The 20,910-nt window shown below is 31.4% G+C and overlaps 2 protein-coding genes across 2 annotated transcripts in view; one reads left to right on the forward strand and one right to left on the reverse strand.

Annotated features, from left to right (window-relative positions):
• The window catches only part of LOC129225254 (histone acetyltransferase KAT5-like), a 77,157-nt gene extending 72,222 nt beyond the window's left edge, over nucleotides 1–4,935 (forward strand). Inside the window, exon 13 of the mRNA XM_054859835.1 lies at nucleotides 4,175–4,935. Within this exon, the coding sequence (XP_054715810.1) occupies nucleotides 4,175–4,391 (217 nt within the window). The 3' untranslated portion in view covers nucleotides 4,392–4,935. The remainder of the gene's footprint in view (nucleotides 1–4,174) is intronic.
• A 1,188-nt stretch (nucleotides 4,936–6,123) lies between these two features.
• The window catches only part of LOC129225119 (chromatin-remodeling ATPase INO80-like), a 78,692-nt gene continuing 63,905 nt past the window's right edge, over nucleotides 6,124–20,910 (reverse strand). The window contains exons 33-38 of the mRNA XM_054859680.1: nucleotides 16,662–16,764; nucleotides 16,384–16,469; nucleotides 14,791–14,901; nucleotides 11,737–11,852; nucleotides 9,276–9,487; nucleotides 6,124–6,589 (exon numbers count right to left, since the gene is read on the reverse strand). Of these exons, the coding sequence (XP_054715655.1) occupies nucleotides 6,405–6,589; nucleotides 9,276–9,487; nucleotides 11,737–11,852; nucleotides 14,791–14,901; nucleotides 16,384–16,469; nucleotides 16,662–16,764 (813 nt within the window). The 3' untranslated portion in view covers nucleotides 6,124–6,404. The remainder of the gene's footprint in view (nucleotides 6,590–9,275; nucleotides 9,488–11,736; nucleotides 11,853–14,790; nucleotides 14,902–16,383; nucleotides 16,470–16,661; nucleotides 16,765–20,910) is intronic.

The raw sequence follows: 20,910 nt of genomic DNA on the forward strand, positions 1-20,910 counted from the left end.
TATCCCATAAAATGTAAAATAATCCACGATTTAAGAAAAAATGTAATTAAACAAGAAAGTGAAAAGCTAGATTAAAATAGCCCTCAAGCTGTAACACATTTAAAGAAACCTTCATGAAAATGTTGAATAATCTGTCAAATAAAGAAACTGTAGTAGAATTTATTGCGAAGTTGTAAAATACTTGAAAACAATATAATTTAAAATATAATATTTTATTATCCAAGAAGTTTTCTTTGCAACAGAGAGGATACAAGGATTGCAATAAAATTTAAACCGTCCAATTCTCGCAAAATGAACATGGAATCTTAATAGTCAGAAAATAACTTGATGTAAAATTAAGCTAGCCATTATTGTTCCTTAAAAACTCAAAACAGCGTTGTTTCAACTGAAAATTTTCTGACTTGAAGTTCTCAATTCTAAAAATACAGACAAAGTAATAATATCAATGCAAAAAGATGTGATATCTCATCAAAAACAACCCTGTTGTAAAAATTTCCCCGCCAAGAAAACCTTTAACTTTTCCGCACAAAAAAGAACCTGCATCCTAAACCCAAAAACCCTCAGCCATAAAAAGTTATGATATCTAGTTTGCCCGCCAAGTATCTGCCAAACTATCATCCTCCCTCTTCTCCTTTTTCATCACAGCTACTTCCATTAGAACCTCCTCCCACCTTCAACTCCTCAGAAATATGGATAGATCTTTTAAATTGTTTATCTTATTTGGCGGGAAGCTTTTCAAAGTGAAGTGGTTGCTTGGTGAGCAAAAAGTTTCCCGCCAAACAAGATAAACAATTTAATAAATCTATCCATATTTCTGAGGAGTTGAAGGTGGGAGGAGGTTCAAATGGAAGTAGCTGTGATGAAAAAGGAGAAGAGGGAGGATGATAGTTTGGCAGATACTTGGCGGGCAAACTAGATATCATAACTTTTTATGGCTGAGGTTTTTTGGGTTTAGGATGCAGGTTTTCTTTTTTGTGCGGAAAAGTTAAAGGTTTTCTTGGCGGGGAAATTTTTACAACAGGGTTGTTTTTGATGAGATTTAATTTTACCCGCTTAACTAGTCACTCAAAAATTGTTTTCTAAAATTCCTTTTCCTTATCGGATCTTAGAAAATAGTGTCGGACTTAGTTAAAAGGCTGTTTATAGTCATTTTTCCTTGAAATCACTGCATAAAAAAAAGGATGTGGACTCCATACTACTGTTTTGTATGTCAATTTACACATTACTTGTCATGACCACATATTTACACTATATTTAATTTCTTTCAATATCAATGTTTCACTTTTGATTATTTCAAACTTCTCCAAGTTCCAGAGAAAATTTTCTTACTTAACATCAGTAGTATCAAGTAGATAGAGATAATATGTTAAATGAACTATATGAGGCAGTGAGAAGCAAAGGGATGCAAGTGAACTATTTTAAGTTTCGAGTAAAACGCATTTAAAGATCAGATCTTAGGTAGGCTTTCATTGAATTTTTTTTCTAAATCATGCTGTGCAGCAGCACCTACCACGGCTACTAGTACAATCTCTAGCCCCAAGACGGAGGAGATACAAATCACCTACCATTTGTATGGGTCATCTCCAAATTTTTAATTTTGCCACTTGCATACCTTTGCAAACGGAATAGATGCAGGTATGTATGGAAGATAGTAGATAATGTGCTAAATGAACTACTTTTTCAAAAATATTTAAAAAGAAATGGATGCATGTATGTGTGGTAAGAGATTATACTGCTCAAATGCAGTTTTCTAAAAAATAAATTTTAATATTTTTATGAACTCTTAAGACACTTTTTCTACACATATTATAAGTAGGAAAATGTGGGGCAAAGTGAAATAGTTCAAAATGAACAAATTGGAAATATATGTAAAAAATTACGTTACATAAAGAAAGAACAGTGTATTTGAAAATAGAACCGGCATTGAAACATTATTTTTTATTTTTTGCAGTAAATTTGTAGCTTCAAAAAAAGTGGAAATTTATCACTTTTTCTTATGGGGCAAAGTGAAAAATAATATTTTTTTCGTAAAAAGAATAGTTATTTGATTGTTAAAGACATTGATCGAAGAAAAGAATAATAATAGAAAATAAGAATAGAAAAAAAAAGTTAATATACAAGGGAAAGTAAAAGAAGTAATAAAATTTTAAATTAATAAAAAAATAACTAAATGGATGAATAAATAAGGGAAATATTAAATGAAGGATGGTAAAGGAAATTATTAATGAATGAATATGTAAGTGAGATTTGAGAAAGGATTGTATAAGTAATAGAAACAAACTATTTTACTTTGCCTCACATGCACTTGACTAACTGTACACAGCATTTAAAATATAAATACGCAATGTATTGAGCAAATAAATACTGCCCCAAATATTAGTAAGTTTAAATTAATATTTAGAATGTTAATAACAAGAACTTTATCATTTAATAATGACAAAACTAGTTTTTTACTTACAACAAAAGATTACAATATGAGGATCAATTTTTGAAAATGGCATGTATTATCACATTCTTTGATTTTCAGATGCAATTTTTTATTGATTGGAGTAGACTACATATGTTAGTACATGGATAAAATATTACTATATAGGTGGTGCTAAAAGCAGAGTAAATATTTCCCCATTCCACTTTGACCCGCTATTTCACTTTTCCGCACATTCCCCCACATCTTAATTTTATTCAAAGCATGAAATAACTACAAAATAAGAAATAAAGTAAGCCAATTTAAAGTAACATAGGTGAAAATAACTTCCACTTTTCAAAATTGTTGAAACATTTACAGGATGCAAAAGGATTGAAACTTAAAGCACAGCACGCAATTTTCGGCGAACATAAGCAATTCTTTAACCCCTTTTACTTATATGCTTCTTTTTAGCTTTCAATGACAAAAACTAATGCAGCAACCCTTTTTTTTCTTATAGTGAAAGGTTTTTGGTAATAAAATTTCATTTTTTGGCTGTTTTGTATCAATCAGGTTGTATCAGAATTTGAAAATTGGTGCAGTTTGGCACAGATTTTCCCCCTGCAAACATTACCAAAAAATATTATCAAGCTATCATGCCGTGGAGCGAGTTTTATTGTTGATGACATCAGGAGGGTTACTCGATCATTCGCTATTATACATGTGAAAATTTAACTATCTCAACCTGACAAATTTTGTTGATAAAACAACTGCTTAAACTTGCATAATATATTGAACTTAAGCTGTGAATCAAAACCATCAGCATCAGCTTTTGTGCATGTTTAGAATAAAATAATACCTCTAAGATACATTACTGCTGTTATTGTAAATTTAGGATTTCTTAGGAAAACTTAAGACTGTAAAACTTAAGTGACAATGTTTCAATGCTAAAAAGGATTCTGAACTCGAGAAATTTTATTTCTTAATTTTTACGTGTTGTTTGTATCATCATTATGATGATGTACTTTTTGTGCCAGGGCAAGGTTTACAATTTGGATGTCTAACATTTAATTCTCCACTAAAACTTGATTTGACATTATTGCCCGACAATTGTTCTCAAGAAATTAACAGAAACATTTTTGTTACGTTTCACACCAAACATCACACCATACAAGTAATACTTTTAAATCTATAATTTATTGATTTAAAAGTATTTACTATTTGTTAATGAAAACACCTCACAACGAACCTGAAAACTGGAAAAAATGGAGAATCTCATAGTTACAGTCCAACCACGGATTGCATGGAATTTTCAAACGTCCAGATAAGACGAATCTATGTGAATAAGGGGGAAAAGTAAAAATTTGATGCTTGTATTCCGCTCATTTGAATGAGACTCTGCTTCTGCAAAAGCTGGCATTGCTAAAAAATAATAGATTCGTCCATTTCCGGCTGTAAAACGGATGTTTGTCTTTCCATAAAGTCCATGGTCAAACAGTATTTGAAGTATCTAGTAGCATTGAAGGTTCTTGTCCTTATCATGTGAACTATTTTTTGCAACACTGAAAAAATTCAAGTTTGAAAAAAAAAAATCTATATTTCATGTACATTAAAATATCAGAATGTTCTTGTTGCAACATTTTGAAGCAAACTCTTGAGGAATTATCCACAAAGTATATTGTTTTTGATTTGATTCCCAATTAATATTTAAAATTCTATTTGATTTTAATTACTCTGCATAATTAGTGTTCTATTTTCTCTTCTTTTTAGAGAAATTTCCGAGCAAACAAGCATAAAGAAAGAAGATGTCATATCAACTCTACAGTATTTAAATTTAATCCATTACTACAAAGGACAATATATAATTACTTTGAACAAAGAAGTCCTTGAAGCATACAACAGGGCCGCTGCTAAAAGAATTGTTCGAATCGACTCAAAAGCATTACATTGGACTCCAAAAGATTGGTCTAAAAGAGGAAAATGGTAATCTACTAAAGCACACAACTCATTCACCTAAAATAAAGAGATACACATGTCATATACCTACTCGTGGCCAAAGACAACATACTAGCCACATTTTAAATCAAAGCTATATGTACAAAAAGTGGTGTGATTACAATGTCGCTTACCAATCGAATCTTACAGGTACCTGTATGATAAAGACCAAAACTGGAGTCACAATACAATATGCATAGATCCTTAACTCTTATTTTACTTAAATTTAGACTGCATGAAAACACGTTTAAAGGCAAATAAAATTTCCCAAAAGCTTTAAATAATTGCCCCACTTGCTGTAAATCAAAGGACAACTGAAAAAGGTTATAACATTCTAATCTGCTTAATTCAAATAATATTTAAGTTATAATTGTCAATAAAGCAAGGTTGCCCTGTTCAAGAAAAAACATTGCAGTTAGGTACCTAAGTTCAAATATTGCCATTATGGGATTATATGACATCTGTACTGCTTTTTCATCACTTCACTAAGCTATGTTGTAATATATTTGTAAGCATTACAATGTAAATAAATTCTTTTTTTTAAATGTCTGGAGTTTCCAATGAAATTCAATGATTCATCAGTACAATCTTGAAGATCAGCACCTAAGTTAAAATTTTCAATTATGTTCAAAAGACGTGATTTCTAGTTAAGCATATTTTCTTTTATTCAAAGGATAATTGTTTCATCAAGATTAAGTAATTGAATGGTCGGCTGGCACAACGTTGGATTTGATTTTTTTTTCAAAATCGGTATTCCGGTGAAATAGCGGTTGGTACATTAAAAAACGAATTTAGATTTATCATTATCATTTGGAAGAAAAGGTTTATTACAATGCAACGTGGAGTGGTGTACCGTTGGATGTGATTTTCTTAGCAGCTTTTTCGAATTTTAATTTTGCTCTCACTCTTTCTTAAAAAAAAAAAAAAACTCTCCTATAAAGTTTGTATTGTGTAACAACCAAAGTTGTTCCAGTTGACCTTTCAATTAAGCTTTTAATCTATTTATGTGAGTGTACTTTAAACCATAATTCAATTACTTAAAATTTCCATTTTTGAAATTTTATCTAGTTTTTCTTTTCTTTTAAATAAAATTAAAAGCATAGTTTACAAATGAATTTGCATATAGACAAGGTGTCCGCGAATATGGAAAGCCATAGATTTCGACTAGGATCGAAAATGGTCGGAAAGTCATGATTTTCATCAAAAAATGCTCAAAAATCATGGAAACTGAAAGCTCGTCATGGAGTTCAAGATCATGCTTAAATATCTAATTGTACAGATTAGGTGCAAAATTTACGCATCTTAGCAGTTTCTTATGCTTTACAGGTCAGTCCCAATTTTTCACATTTCGAAAGCCGATTGCATTTGTTTCTGCTATACTTGCTCGTTTTTCCTTGCTATGTGATTCTACCGTTAGTACATTTGTAATTATGTGTGTGGCCTTTTTGTTAAATTTCTATTTTTCTTCTTCAAACCTAGAATTCTTTGAATCTGAAGGTTGAAATTCTCAGAATACAGCCAGTTAGGGAGCCAAATCACAAGTATGCATGATACTGAAATCATAATTCTCAAGATGACAGAGATGGACTTTGATGCACGAATCACAAACAATGCATTTTAAACTAGTAAATTAAGGCAGGACATCCAAAAGAGGAGAGTAGTAGGAGCAGAATATAGGAAAGTAGTAGTGTGCAATGTACGGAGCAATAATAATACAAACAAAAGAAAAACAAATTATAATTTTATTTCACTGGATGAATATTACAGAGATGCTAAGTAACTCTGAACAAATGTTGGCTGCGTCACTATGATACATAAATAAATCTCTGCTGTACAGTTATCTACATTAAAAACAACTTTATACAATAATGTCAAAAAATCCTAACAATGTCAAAACAACATACAACAAAAGTCAAAGTAGGATTCTGAACAAAAATGAAGCAATGGTTCGATGAAGGTACATAAATAATTGACTAAAACAAGCAAATACCACAAATGAAACCAATCAAGGTCCTTGTAATTGTGGTCCAGGCATATAAAACCCAAGGGATATTGATTGCACAGGGATGTTTGGACTGATTGGTTTGTAGCTACTTCTGCCTCTGGATGCAGCAAATTTTGATAAGTTACCACTAGCCCTGGAGTTGCTTCGTTGACCTCTAAATATGGAACTTTTATCTGAAGGCAAACCTAAAATAACACATATACAAAATTAGAAAATCTTGAATTTAACAAAAACAGAAACTCTGCAATTTTATTTTTTTTAGACATAACTATTATTAACACTGAGTTGACATTTCTTAGCTTATCACATAATTATGAAAACATTCGAATGAGGAAGATTATATAGCCTGAGCAATTTTCTACCACTAATTTGCAACAAGGATAAAATAGCATGTAAAATGCTGTAACTTGCTAAGTTTAAATCCGGGATCAAAGAAAGTAAAAAATAGTTTTCAAAATGAATTGAAGAACACAGGGCAATCCAATTTCCATGAGAAACTGCTATGGAACTTGTTATCCGTTGAGATCTGAATCTTGTGGGTGACACCGTCTATCCAGAACCTCATTTCGATCGAACTTGGCTACTTTTCACATTGATATTTTGTTTGGATATCATTAAGTTTTGAAAACTAAATCATAGTAATGTTCTTCTTTACAATTAAATGTAAAAGCACGTACAAATACAACTTCCATCCCCTCCTGCTTCTTCGATGGACTGGTTTTTTTTCATTAGTGATTTCAAAAATATTTCGATAACTGAGGGTTTGGCTCTATCGTTAATTATGGGCTATAATCGTTTGCTTCTGTCATTATCAGCAAGGCCATGGCCGAAATACATTAGTTCTTGGTCTTTGGCGTCCACAAATTTGGCGATAATAGGGAAAATTGCTAAGTCTCCTAGTTTTCAAACTCTTCCCACAATTTCTACATCGTCCAGGGGAATTATCATAACGTAGATCGTAAAATGTGCAGAATTGGCGAAAACATTTCCCCACTGCTTAATAATTCCGTGGCGCCAAGTTTGTGGACTTTTAAGAAATTAAAATGAAGCGAAGCTAAAAGACGTAACCATGGCAATGCAAAACAAAACATTAGCATTTTTAATGGAGATTAGATTTATTCGAAGTTTATTTTTAACGGCTTGTAACTTTTTTTCCCTTGGAGATAGAAGGTTATTTTTTCGACCGAAGGTCGAGATATTTCTGGAGTAAAAAATGTCGCATTTTACAACGGTGTCAAAAAGAAAACTGTGGGACAATTCCTTCACTTTTTATTGATAAATTTAATGAAGAAAGTAATGCCAAAATTTCAGCTAAGCCTAAAAAAGTTCAAGCTAAAAACGCAAATTACTCCCGTCATAATGAAGTTAGAGCATTGAAACAAATTGCTTAGAACGCGAAAAATTCTACCCTTTTCAACGATATAAAATATTAATATGTGCAAGTAATTTTTCATCCCTTTAATAGCCAATAATAGGCAATTTACGTGAAATTTGGGCCTAAATTGGAATTAAAAAAAGAACTATTTATCGGATTTTTTCAAACTATAGCCTATGTTACTCAGTAAGAAAGCACCTTTCATATAGTGAAAGAATTTTTCAAATAGGTGCAGGGGTTCCGGAGATTACCTCGAACATATAAACACACAAAAATCCACCCTCTATCTTTATAATATTAGTAAAGATTATAAATTAACTTGATTCATAGCTGGAAAATTAGGGAGACATGCATTAAACTTGCCAGACAGCTCAATGTTTAATTTTTTCATACTAAGTTAAGGGGGAAATAGGAACAGCAATCTCATATGCAGGGTTCGTACTAAATTTCAGAAATAAAATGAAGGAGTTTTGAAGGAGTGAAATGAAATTTTGAAGGAGTACTAATGGGCTGTCCTTAAATGATGTCACACTTTTTTTTCAACATGTTTCATCCCCTTCACCTTTGTCGCAAAGTGTCACACTCGATCTTTTTCTTCCTCTTGTCACATGTCATATTTTAAAAAACATATTGTTAAAATAACTGCGTGATGTTACTTTTTTTCCACCCTCTCTTCCCCTTGTCACAATTTCATGAACCTGTCTCCCCTCTCAAGGCATGACATCACTTGTGGATGACTCATTTTACAATATCATAACCGCGATTTTCCAAACAATTGTTTTTTTTTACCACAATCACTTAACATTGTACATCTGCTTATGTATTTTTAAATATTTAAAGAATAATTAGACAAACTGACTTTTGCCACTGAGAGTGGGGTGGAGGGAAAAGCAATAATCATAAAACTTGAAAAAATAGCCAAACACCATTTGAGAATGGTTTACTTAATTTGTCAAGTGTCTTAGTCATCTAATAATATTTTCACCTTCAACTTTTATAATTTCTATGATCAATTTGTAAATCACATCTTTGTGAGGAAAAAATATACAAAATTACTACATTAAAATCACCCTTGTGGCGAAGATAAGTTGTCGATGGAAGTATAGTCTTGAACTAAGAAAGAGGGACATTTGAAGGACTTAAAACCAAAATGAAGGAGTTTGAAGGACCCTTCAAAAAAATTTCCTAAATGAAGGAGAATTGGAGGAGTTTTGAAGGAGCGTACGAACCCTGCATATGGCATGACGCAAAATTTGGGAGAAAGCATTAAAATTCAGGAGTTTCCCAGACAAAACAGATCTTACTAAAATTGATGACATTTAAATTTCATCTACCATATATCATCATTCATGCAGTATTTAAAATTTGGAAACACTTGAAATTCCTACCATTATATAGCAGATTCAGTTTCAAATTTTAATAATTCAAGTTTAACAGATAAATTGACGAACATGGAGAGTTAAAAAAAAAAAACTTAATGCCTGAGCATTACATACTTGGCTTTGTACTATTAGCAGAATATCCATATGCAGCAAATCCAGCTGATTTCCCAGCTTGAGCTCCAGCTAATTCTGCTGCAGCTACAGAGAGCATGTTGCCACGTCCTCTGCCGTTTCCTCTTCTTCCTGATCCTCTTGGACGACCTCTACCTCTTCCAGAACCTCTCTTCTTCAAGAATGGAGACGCGGCACTGTCTTCCACACTTGTACTACCTAGAAAATGCAAGAAAAATACTTCTTGATACAAACTAGATCATAGGTGGCTCATACGGGTGGGCAACTGCCCCCTCACTTTCAAAAGTATAGAAGCCTTGCCATGGGTGCAAGTGCGGTTAAGTGCCCAAGACAGAAAATATTTTCAGCCCCCCCCTCCCCCTATGCATGCATGCTTAAGGAAAAAAAATATGTATAAATGTTGTAGATTTTAACTAGGACAGTTTTAGAATCTTGGTTTGATTTGTATTTTAGGATTTTGACTTTTCTAACAACATGAACCTAGTTTAAATGGTAATATTTAAGCATTTTGATATCGTAATTCCAAAAACCTAACAGTAGCCAATAAGGGGGTCTGGAGGCTCTCCCCCATAAATTGTTTTTAATTGAAGTCCAAAAAACACAATATTAGGCCATTTTGGTAAAGTTCAGAGAAAGGAGAGGTTCAGTGACTTTCTTACATCATTTTTTTCAAATGGATAGTCTCAAAATCACAATATTGGGCATACTTCAAAAATATTAAGGAAAGAGGGGGAGGGGCTGTGGGCTCTCCCCGAAATTGAAGCTTTAAAAACAAAATTGTACTCCATCTTTCACAACATGTTATACGCTTTTTGAATGAATTATTGAAGGGATGAATTTCACGAACTCTCCTCTGGCAAGATTTCGAAATTGAAGCTACAAAAACACAATTTTAGACAATTTTGAATAATGTTAGAGGTAAAAGCGTTTGGTGCTTACCACCATTACTTTTTTTACGATCATAAACATTTTCATCGCAGCAATAAAATTGCTTGGGACATAAGATTTTCACTTTTACAACATAAATCAGTTCTGATTGTCTCCCCATGGTAGCGCCACCAAACCAGAAAAGAAGAAAAGGAAGGGCGACTAATGATAATGAATTGGCACCATTCCCCCACAGTCTTCATTTGAAAAAGAATACTTTTATAAGAAAGTAGGTGGTGAAATTAGCAATAAAAAAACCGCTTGAGTGAAGTAGATATATTTTTTTAACAAGATACACTTTTCAATATTCATTAATTAAAAAAAAAAAAAAAAATAGGGGAACTGAATCCTCACCCCAGGGATTCAGATTTCTCCGAATCAATCCCTCTTAAGGCACTGAAATATATATCAGCTTCGAAAAATTTTCGGAAGAGAACTCCCAAACCCCTTCCTCCGAGTTCACCACAAATATCCTAAATTTGAGTTTTTAAGACTTCCGTTTCTAAAAACCTGGAAAGGACATAGATGTCTGTTATAGCTTATTTTCCATTAGAAATTAAAACCTAACTCGGTACACTTTAAAAATATATATTTCAAGCTTTTTAAATGATATACAATACATATAGTTTTGGTTAATATTGAAATTTTGATGCTCAGGTTGACTTTTTTGTGGAATTGCCCACTTAATTTTCTCTTTTACAACAGTAAGAACAAAATTTCAAAATCTGGTTTTGATCATTTTTTGGGGGAAAATACATACACGCAAAACATTTTAGAAAAAGTTGAATTATTTTGTAGCAGAAAAATTAGACAGCAAATCATTTGCAGTTCTGTTGAAAGATAAAATATTCCTTAACCTCCAAAATTCTGCAGGTAAAATGAATCCAATTCTTCATTCATTCAGGAGCAATTTTAAATTGCATATTGGTCCAGAAAGCCTGCTATGTGGATATTGATTCTTTGACCAAAAAATTCACATTCTGCAAAAACTGCACCTTTAAACTTATTATGTGAAAATTAATAACATGGAAGCTTAATTATTTTACAATCATAGCATTATATAGTGTGAAACTAAAACTTCAATTAAAAAAAGGGACTGTTTTTCCGTTTCCCGGCAGAATTAACGCAAATGCACATAGGGTCTTTGAGGTGCAGTGACCAAATGTTTCTAAACCAAATGTGGGAAGATAAAAAGGCATAATGGATAGCGGATTTCCAAAGTGTAACCATAACACAAACCCCCTATAAAAGCCTTTGTTCATTCAGAAATCTTTGTAATGCGTTGTTACCAGCTTGTGCTAGTACAGCTAGAATTAGTTCAAGAGCTTGTGTTAAAGAAACTAGGGTGTGGTAGAAAAACTTCTAATGAACTGCAGTCAAAAATTTTTGAGACCTTTGCACAGATGTTTGAAAGCAAGGTTTCAAGGAAAGCAAGGTTTTAAATGCAAATATCTGCATATCAATGTCAAGAATAGGGATTTAATAAATGCCATTAAAAAAAATAAAAAAAAAAAACCTACCAAACATATTTATTGAAAATGGTGTAGGAGTACTTGAAGGGCTACAATCATCTACAATCAATGGTCCTTCACTGCTTGTATCATCTTGGATGGCCGGAAAACTAGTTGAATGCTAAAAGCAACACTTAAGCAATATAGTAACTGCAGAAAACATACAAATCATGCAAAATTAGTTGAGATGCACCGAATATTTGGTTGATATTAGGCAGAAAAACAAAATAGTGAACATATTTAAATACTCATTTAAATACGAAACAGGAACCAGAAATATAATATATATATATTTGTAAAACATGAGATACATTTTAAGAACCTTTTAAATATAAATTCAAAGACATTGAAAGAAAAATAAAAGAATAAATACTAAAGTCTACTGTAATGCTGGCGCAAAGCTGGTAGAAACAAAAACAGTACAAACCAGGGTTGGGTTTTGGACTGTCCAAAACTGGTTTAGGACAGGACAGGTGGTTTTTACCGTCTTAAACTGTCCGAAAGTGTCCCAAACTGTCCAAAACTATGCTAAAGCTAAAGCAATGTAGTCTAATAAATTCTTATTTACTGCAATATTCATAATGCATGAATAGATATTAATGAGGTTTAATGAATATTTGATAATAATGAGTATTTGATAATATTTTTCTCAAATATTCATTGAAAAAAATATTTTACTTAAAAAAATTGTTAATAACTGCTACATAAAAACTTCCTTGAGTGTAACAGTTGGTAGAGTTATGAAAGGAAATTCACAACACTACCAAGGCAACTAATTTCAGTTCCATTTATAACTCAAAGGAATGTTATTAATTGTGCAACATTTAGGTGCAAAAAAAAAAAAAAAAGCTTAATTTTTTTTTAATGGTTTTTGCAAATAAGTTTTGCAGGATGTTTTAACAAAGATTATTTCTTTAATTATAGATTAAAGAACAAGAAATTGATGATTAAACACTTATGTTATAAAACTTGTGCTATTTGTTTTATAATTCATATTTTTAAATAATACATTCTGTAACTATAAAAAATTGTATTTTATTGCATTTAAGTCAATTATTGCACTATATTTTGAAAACTTACTTTTGCACACAAGCATTAAATGTCAAAAAATTTGGTTTATGGGGGGAAAAAAACTCCTGCATACAAATTGAAATTTTTAATGAAGAATTTAATTTTTATGTAATGAGATTAAAATCAGCTGCATAAATAAGTTACATATATATACGATACTTAAACATTCACTTTAAATAAAAATATTAAATAGTCAAAAAAATAATTTTGATACATTTTGTTCTGTTTTTGATATTTTCTCACAAAATGTGGTTTCTCAAAAAAGAGTTTTGGACACAAGGATTCTGGAACAGGATAGTAAAAATCTTTCAAACCCTGCTTTCATTTGCACACATGCATTAACATAGAGAAATTTGGTTACTAATATCAAAAAATAATAATAATAAAAATAATAAATAACTACATAAACTCATGCATACAAATGGAAATTTTAATCAGGAATTCAACTTCAATGTAACTAGAGTAAAATTAGCTGCATAATTGAGTTGAATGTTCTCTTTGAATAATGTTAAATTTAAACATAATTTTGATACATTTTATACTGTTTTTGATGTTTTCTCACAGAATACAATTTTTCTAAAAATATAGTTTTGGACACTTTCGGACAGGACGGTAAAAACCAGGGTTTTTACCGTAGTGTCCAAAACCTTGCAAACCCTGGTACAATCATAAGCATTGCTATTGGGACCATTGTTAATAAGGTAGCAAGTTATTGGGACCTTCCTTCCCCTTGAGAAAGTGTCTGTCCCTAGTTCACCCTTTTTTTTTTCATTTTGGTGTTATTTTTTTTGTTTTTGCTTTTTGCATCTTCCAATTTATTTTGATTGTTTATTCATGAATATTTATTTATATATACATATATATATGTATATACATACATATATATATATATATATATATATATATATATATATATATATATATATATATATATATACACACACACACAGTGAATCTGTCAGCCTCGAAACCTGTGTATCTTGAAGAACTGCATATCTCGAATTTTTTTAATTTCAAAGCACTCTCGATTTCTCATGATTTTTCCCCTGCTTTTCTCAAATACTTAATACGTAAAACCTCTATTTCTTGCGGTTCAGAATTCGCTGCAACAGAAATTTGAAGTGCAACCTAGTTTTCTTTTCATGGTTTAAAGAACATAAGTAGGCAGGAGATGAGCCCTAAAATAAGAAATAATAGAGTATAATATCCAGCCTCAGGGTTGGGGAGAGGGGGAGTGGACAGACACAGTGAATGGAAGGTGTAAACACTGACTGGTCCACAATACTACGAGGATTGGGAGAGATGAAACGTGTCCCCTCAAGTTGACAAACTGGACACGTGGTGCTATTATTCTCCTATTTTTCTTCGTTACCATTTTCTTTGAAATTGCTGTACCTTGTGCAAAGTTCATTTTCATTTAACATAGTTTTAGCAACTAAATAAGAAATGTGAAGGAATAATTTCTAAGCTATAATAAAAATTAATCTAAAGAAAAAAGATTCCTTCTTGAAATCGTGATCTTAGTGCTTGAAATGAATAAGAATAATGAGTCAAGGCAAGGGCACTAAGTCTGTAATCAGTTGATCAAGTTAGCACAAATGGAGGCTTTTTTTGCCTGGAGGGTTGTTTATTTTCTGTAGCATCAATAAAACAGAAGGAAAATTCAAGCTAAGTAAAGTAAACAATGCTACAGGCAAAGAAGCAGTCTTTGTAAGTGAATTCTGCATTAAATTAAGGTTCAATACTCTGACCTTGAGGGGAAATAAAGCACAGAAAATCAGTAGCAGCGTATAATTCATGCTTCATTAATTTTACTTTTTGAACGGTTATCCAGAATAATAAAATTCCCCTGATTTCCTGGTTGTGTCACCACCCTGTATTCCACTTGAAGAATTTCAATCAAATATTTGGTGCACCTCTAAAAATTAGCTTTAATTTTATTAGTTTATGCATTTAATGACAAATTGCCTGAGCAATATTATCCTTACTTCGCTGTATGGACTATGTGGGATAGAATCCATGCTTTGCATTGAATCACCATCTTGGTTATTCACAGGCACTGAAGTTACAACATCATCCTTCCTCTTCTTTCGCCCTCTCTGGAAATTAAATTAAGTGCTGTTAAAGACATCTATGGTTAGGCCACAAAAGTGAAACCTGCAGCTGTATGAGAGCCAACATTTGATCACTTTTATGAATTAGTCGTTTTCATTTAATTTTAGTAATAAAAGGAAACAAATAAATAAGTTGTTGATTATTTTCCTACACATACATTAGACTTAGATACATTACGGGCCTAAGACCTTCTAAAAAAATATTGAATGACTAGGGTAAATGACTAAAAAAATATTGAATGACTAGGGTAAATGACTAGTTATGGGCACAGCAAATGTTTTTTTTTTTTTTTTAAATTATAGTTTGTTGTTAAAGTGTGATATCGCAGTTCTAGTTCATGGAAAAATTTTTGTAACTTAGAAATTGCACTTTTATTGCTGTGAAATTTTCCTTAATTTTCAACTATGATTACATATAATAAAAAACCGTTTGTACGTTTTTGAAAGGACTGTATGAAAAAAGTGTATAACTGAAAAAAACATAACTACACGTTAATATGTATTAGACGCTGCAGGGACCAGTTTAAAAAACGTATAAAAGAAAAACTTATAAACACTGCTTCACTGTATTTTTTGGCATAAAGTCGAGTCACTATTAATATATTTCTATTTTCTCAATCACGAGTTTTCTAGTAGTTTGATTTACAAGGTTCTGATGACGACAATCACCACCTTCCGTAGCTACTGTGCTTTTTGAATTTAACTCCAAGCATTTTTTTTATGGCCTTACATCATAGATCTTGATTTTCTGGCCCATGGACCAGGCGATTAGCAAAATTTATGCCAAAAGATCAGAACCACATTTTCTTAGATTGATGTCACATGTTACAGCAAGTGAAACAAGAATTAAACTTGAGACTTGATATCTGCTGCAATATGAAAGGTCCATGTATTGAACATTTCGGAAACAAAACTTGGTACAGTTTTATTCTCAAGCAAAGTTAGTGTTGTAGTTATATTGTAATATATTTGTTTCAATAAGTCTTCCGAAACCCAGAGGCAATTTTGATTGTCAAAACTGATCGAGGTTAGCCTCGGATTTTTCCTTCCACAACAGATCTGAAGTGACCTGAGCAGAAAAATGAAAAAAAAAAAAAATAATAATAATAATAATAAAATAAATAAAAAATAATAATAAAATTAATGGAACATGGAAAAGAAGTTGCAGTCTGATTTGTAAATAGTTATTTGGGGGTGTAAATAACATGTTAATATATTGAGTTTTCTTAAAAATGTACGCTGATTTAAGTAATAAAGAAGCAGACTCTCTAAAAGAATCCGTAAAGGAAAAGATTTTTACCTACGATTTCATAAAAGATACCAACTAGTGAATTGATATGTATAGGTATATAATAGAGTTAGACTAGGGTACCGAGAAAAAATCCTAATCCTTTAAAGGTTGCCACGAGTTGGAAAGATAATTAATAAGTTACAGCAATAAAAATGTGTTTCAAAATTTCAACACACCTTACTCTCACTGAATCCTTCAGGTTTCTTCTTGCGCTCAAGGTTTGTTTTTTCCATCTGTCTCCTTTCTTCTTGACGAAGTCGAACTAAGAAAAAGTGAATGAAATAGACGATTTTAGTGTAAAGTTACATAATCTACATCAATAAACACACACAATAATTGAGCAGAAAATAAATGTGTTTCTATCATTTTTTTAGAAAAGAATTCAAATTTTTCTAACAAGCAACAGAGAGAGGAAAAAAAATTAACTTCACAAATAAATAAATTTCATACTTACATTTCCTTTCTAACTCATCGTCATCCAAAAGTAATGACACCACTTCCTTTGGTTTCAAAGTATCTGGTTTAAAGTTACCACCACTTATGACCATTCTCTGTATCTATATTTAAAATGATAATTCCTGTAGTAGTTGAATATGTGAATGAAAAACATATATACTACAGCATAAAGAAAATAGTCTGAAACATACTATTTTAGTAAAACTAAAACAAATGAAAAGAAAAAAAACTACAAAAAAGTAACATAACAGTAATTTGTTTAGTTACAACAAGTATGTCAAGAGTTCTTTGAGAATCTCATTTAAGCAATAGTTGATGACAATTTTAAAGAAAATTTAGGAAACCAACCTATATACTTGTCATACAGCGTGTATAAATCAGGAGAAAAACTATGATCCATCTCCTCATTTTTAACCGATTTTTTTTGTCCACTCACTGCATATCTCTCACCTAGTGAACCGATTTTGATGATTATTTTTTAACAGATAGGGGATGGTTCAACTTAGGTCCCATTACTTTGTTGGACGATATTTGTTTATTAGAACAAAAGTTATGCGTAAAAAAGTCAATTTCATGCAATTTCCCTATTTGGATCCAGACTATGGATTTGGGAGGAGAACCTTTTTAGAAATCATGTTCATCGATGGTATATGAAATGTATTTGAAATTACAGTAGAATTTCATTTATCCGGCCCTTGTTCACCCGGAACAAATTTTCTGAAAAATCATTTTTATTGTTACTAGGGTTTCCAATCCCAACCCGCGGGATATTTAGAGGGGTTAAACCTGCGCGATTGAGAGCAAAATCCTGCAAAGATTTTTCATGTAAGCGTTTTTCAACTTTTCCTCCTCAAAAAACGAATACTTTTACAAACATCACCAAAAGTTTGAATCTCTCTACTTAAAAATTTCCAAGAGCATGAAAAACTTTATGATGAACAGTGGATTTACCATTTAAGAACATAATAAAAATCGAGTATATTTTTCTCTGAATGAATTTATATTCTCATTCGTGGTTTCGGTTTCATTTGTTCAGATATTGGGAATATGCATAAAAATTGCAAACGTTTTTGGAAACCATCACTGAAAATTGAAACCCAAAATATTGCGCTTTGGAAAAAAATTGAGAAAGTGTATTACAGATTGCAAAATCCACTGTAGTAGCCTAAATGCAATATTGGAACTTATGGAATCACGGCTTAAGGCTCAAAACCTTTAACTTACTAAAAGTGCATAATATTTTCTTCGAAAAAAAAAGCAGTGAAAAGCCTGACATAATTTATGCTCTCTAACCTGTAGAAAGTACCTGCTGATGTTTTTATCATCATGAAGTTTACATTATAAGTGTGAGTGGTACAATGAAAATTATGTAGGATACACTGAGCAAACTGCAATATTCGGCACCACTCTAAAAGAGATAACTCACATGACAGTGGATATGTTAAACTGTTCATGTTTTTGAATGTCTCTTTAAAATTACTTCTATGTAATAAAATGAAAACAATGTGTGTGTGTTCGTAAGATTATTTCATAAGCTTTATTTTTTTTTACTTCACAAAACTAATCTTACAATATTATCAGAAAATAAATTCAAATAAGTTTTATCTATAAAACATAAAGAAATGTAACAAGAATTCTTTATTAGCAAAGAAATTTTTAAACCAACATTTGCAAAAAAAAAAAAAAAAAAAATTGAAAAGCTACTATACATTTACATTGAAAATTTTAATTTAAACGTTAAAAAAAATCCTTATTTTTGTACATTATGCAGGAACCTAAATGACGCAACATTTTACTTGACAATAATTCCTGGCTTTATTATTCGTGATTTTCCACTTAAATGAATTTTAGCATTTTATCTGTTATTCAAGGAAAAAAAAAGATTTTTTGAACAAAATTATAAAGTTTAAGCCTCTTGCAGGACGTCTAAATATTTTTTGATTTGGATAAAATTTTTTATGTAAGATGTGGATCGGTAGGGGCAACTTTTTATCAACTTGGCAAATTGAATTTTGAGAAAAAGTTTTTTTCGATACACCCTAAAGTACATGTACATCTGGAGCAAATTTTACACAAATGTGGAGGTATACAGCTTTGTATGAATAGCTTTTACTATACCAAAATATCTTCTTCACTCAATTTTTAATTTGTATTTTGTTGTAATTTAATTATCTTTAGAACGAACCTTAACATGAAGATTTTAAAATTAACTGAAAAAATTGAGTGTTGTAACCAAGAAACTATATTCTTACTAGCTGAGTCGCCCGGCTTTGCACAGTCCACCTCAAAAATAAAAGTTATGTCAAGTGAGGCGTGTTCAACAATCAGGCTTGAACAAAAAAAAAATCAGTTAAGTTTTTCAACAGATTGCAGAAAAATAACCAAAAAGGAAACAATTTAAATCCCCTGATTACAGGAAAAGCCTCAACCCAGAAATTTATTTGTTCATATTTGAGAAAAAAAATGGCAACAGATCTTTTATCTCGATGATTTTCTTCACTTTCTTCTTGTAGGAGGAATATCTACAAATTTTAATAAAAGCACTGTTATGGAAAGTTGAGACTGAATAATAATTTGAATGGAGCAAAGCCTTCAAAAAATAAGGATTTTTATGTCGAAATCTAAGTTTCATAATTAATAGTTTTTAATTTATATCTTAGCTAATTTTTATCGGAGGATACATTAAATAGCCAAACATGAAGACGAGAAAATTATGAATCCATCGACACCTGGTTCGATGGTCAGTTTACTGGTGTTCGGGAGAAGTAACTCGGACATACATACATACATAAGTACATATGCTCAGTTTTTAATTATATAAGATTTTATGTCATACTTTTAAGTAAGAACCAAGCTTGTACATATCGTCTTTAGATTTAGAAAACAGATATATTTCATTGGATCTTTTAGATTCGCAAATTTGAATTTACCGAACACCCTCAGAAGTTTCCTCCCGAGCTACGGTCCCTGACTTGCTCAAAAGGGATACATTCCTTTTGCTATTTTGTAACTGAAATAAAAGTAGAAAATGTATTACTGTTTTTATTTGAAAATGATTACTTAGAAAATGTTAGGCAACAAAACCGTTTGCTGACAGCCGGCATTACAATTAGTTAAAGAAAGTTAAAAAATAAGCAATAAAGGGTCGGCGTAAGTGGCTATTTCAGAAACTTCGATAAACTATCAAGCCAGCCGGTCGCCAATCACAATTATTTTCTTATTAGTAGGCCTTTATACATGTAATCAAAGAGTTTGGTTGTCAGTTTTTTAAATATGCTGGGAGAGTCGGTGAATATTACAGAAAAAAAGAAGATCGGAGTCTGCCTGTTTTCTAACGACTCCTTTACCCCAAAATCGGGCCGACTCCAACTCCACAGCCCTGGTTTCAAGAATTTTTCAGACGTTCTTAGACCATGCTTTGGCTTTAAAGTTGCTTCTTTCCAGGAGGAATATTTGTTTTAAGTCATAACATCATTCTTTTTTAATGAGAAAAGGAGGAAAAAGTTTATGTTTTCAAATTTGATTTGATCCTTGCTTTAAATAAGAAGTATAAATACATAGAATTCCATGCACTAAAAATCCGAGTTTTTTTTTTTACTATGCAAGAAAACTACTTGTAAAAAGAGGATATTTTCCTTTCTTGAAGTTTTTTATTCATTTCGAAGAGGGACCCGACTCTTTGGACCCAATCCTGCCCATGTCACTGTTTGTGGTTAACATGTTTTATTATAATTTGTGCAATACGTATTTTTGTGTTTTTTAACTGCTGTACATGGTAATTCGACTGCTTCATGTTATTATACATTAATAAGTATAGCAAGCACATTTGAATGTTATTTACTTGTGCGTAGTACTTATATATTGTAGACAATTGTTTTGGTTAACTTTTTAGTTCCATAAAGTAACTACTTGACCATAATTACTCGACTCCCCCCCCCCCCCCCGCCCTTTTCTTCAACTATTTGTTTATTAAATTTAAAAAAGAGCTTTGTACAATGTACTTGTTTTAACTTTTTGATTCAATGCCCCTTTAACGATTCCATACTTTAAAATTGCTTATTCTGTAGGAAAAAATTTAAATTTCCTTTTTTGAAGGAGGAATATCCTCTATATTATTATGCTTCAATTAAGCAATGTAATCAGTACCCTGTTGTGTCATGTTTTTACAGGTATAAAAGTTAGATTAATTATTCATGGATATTTAGAGCGGCGTTAACTTAAATATTAGAATATTTCTTTTCTCAAAA

Source organism: Uloborus diversus, chromosome 6, assembly GCF_026930045.1.
Source record: "Uloborus diversus isolate 005 chromosome 6, Udiv.v.3.1, whole genome shotgun sequence".
Taxonomy (NCBI): Eukaryota; Metazoa; Arthropoda; class Arachnida; order Araneae; family Uloboridae; genus Uloborus; species Uloborus diversus.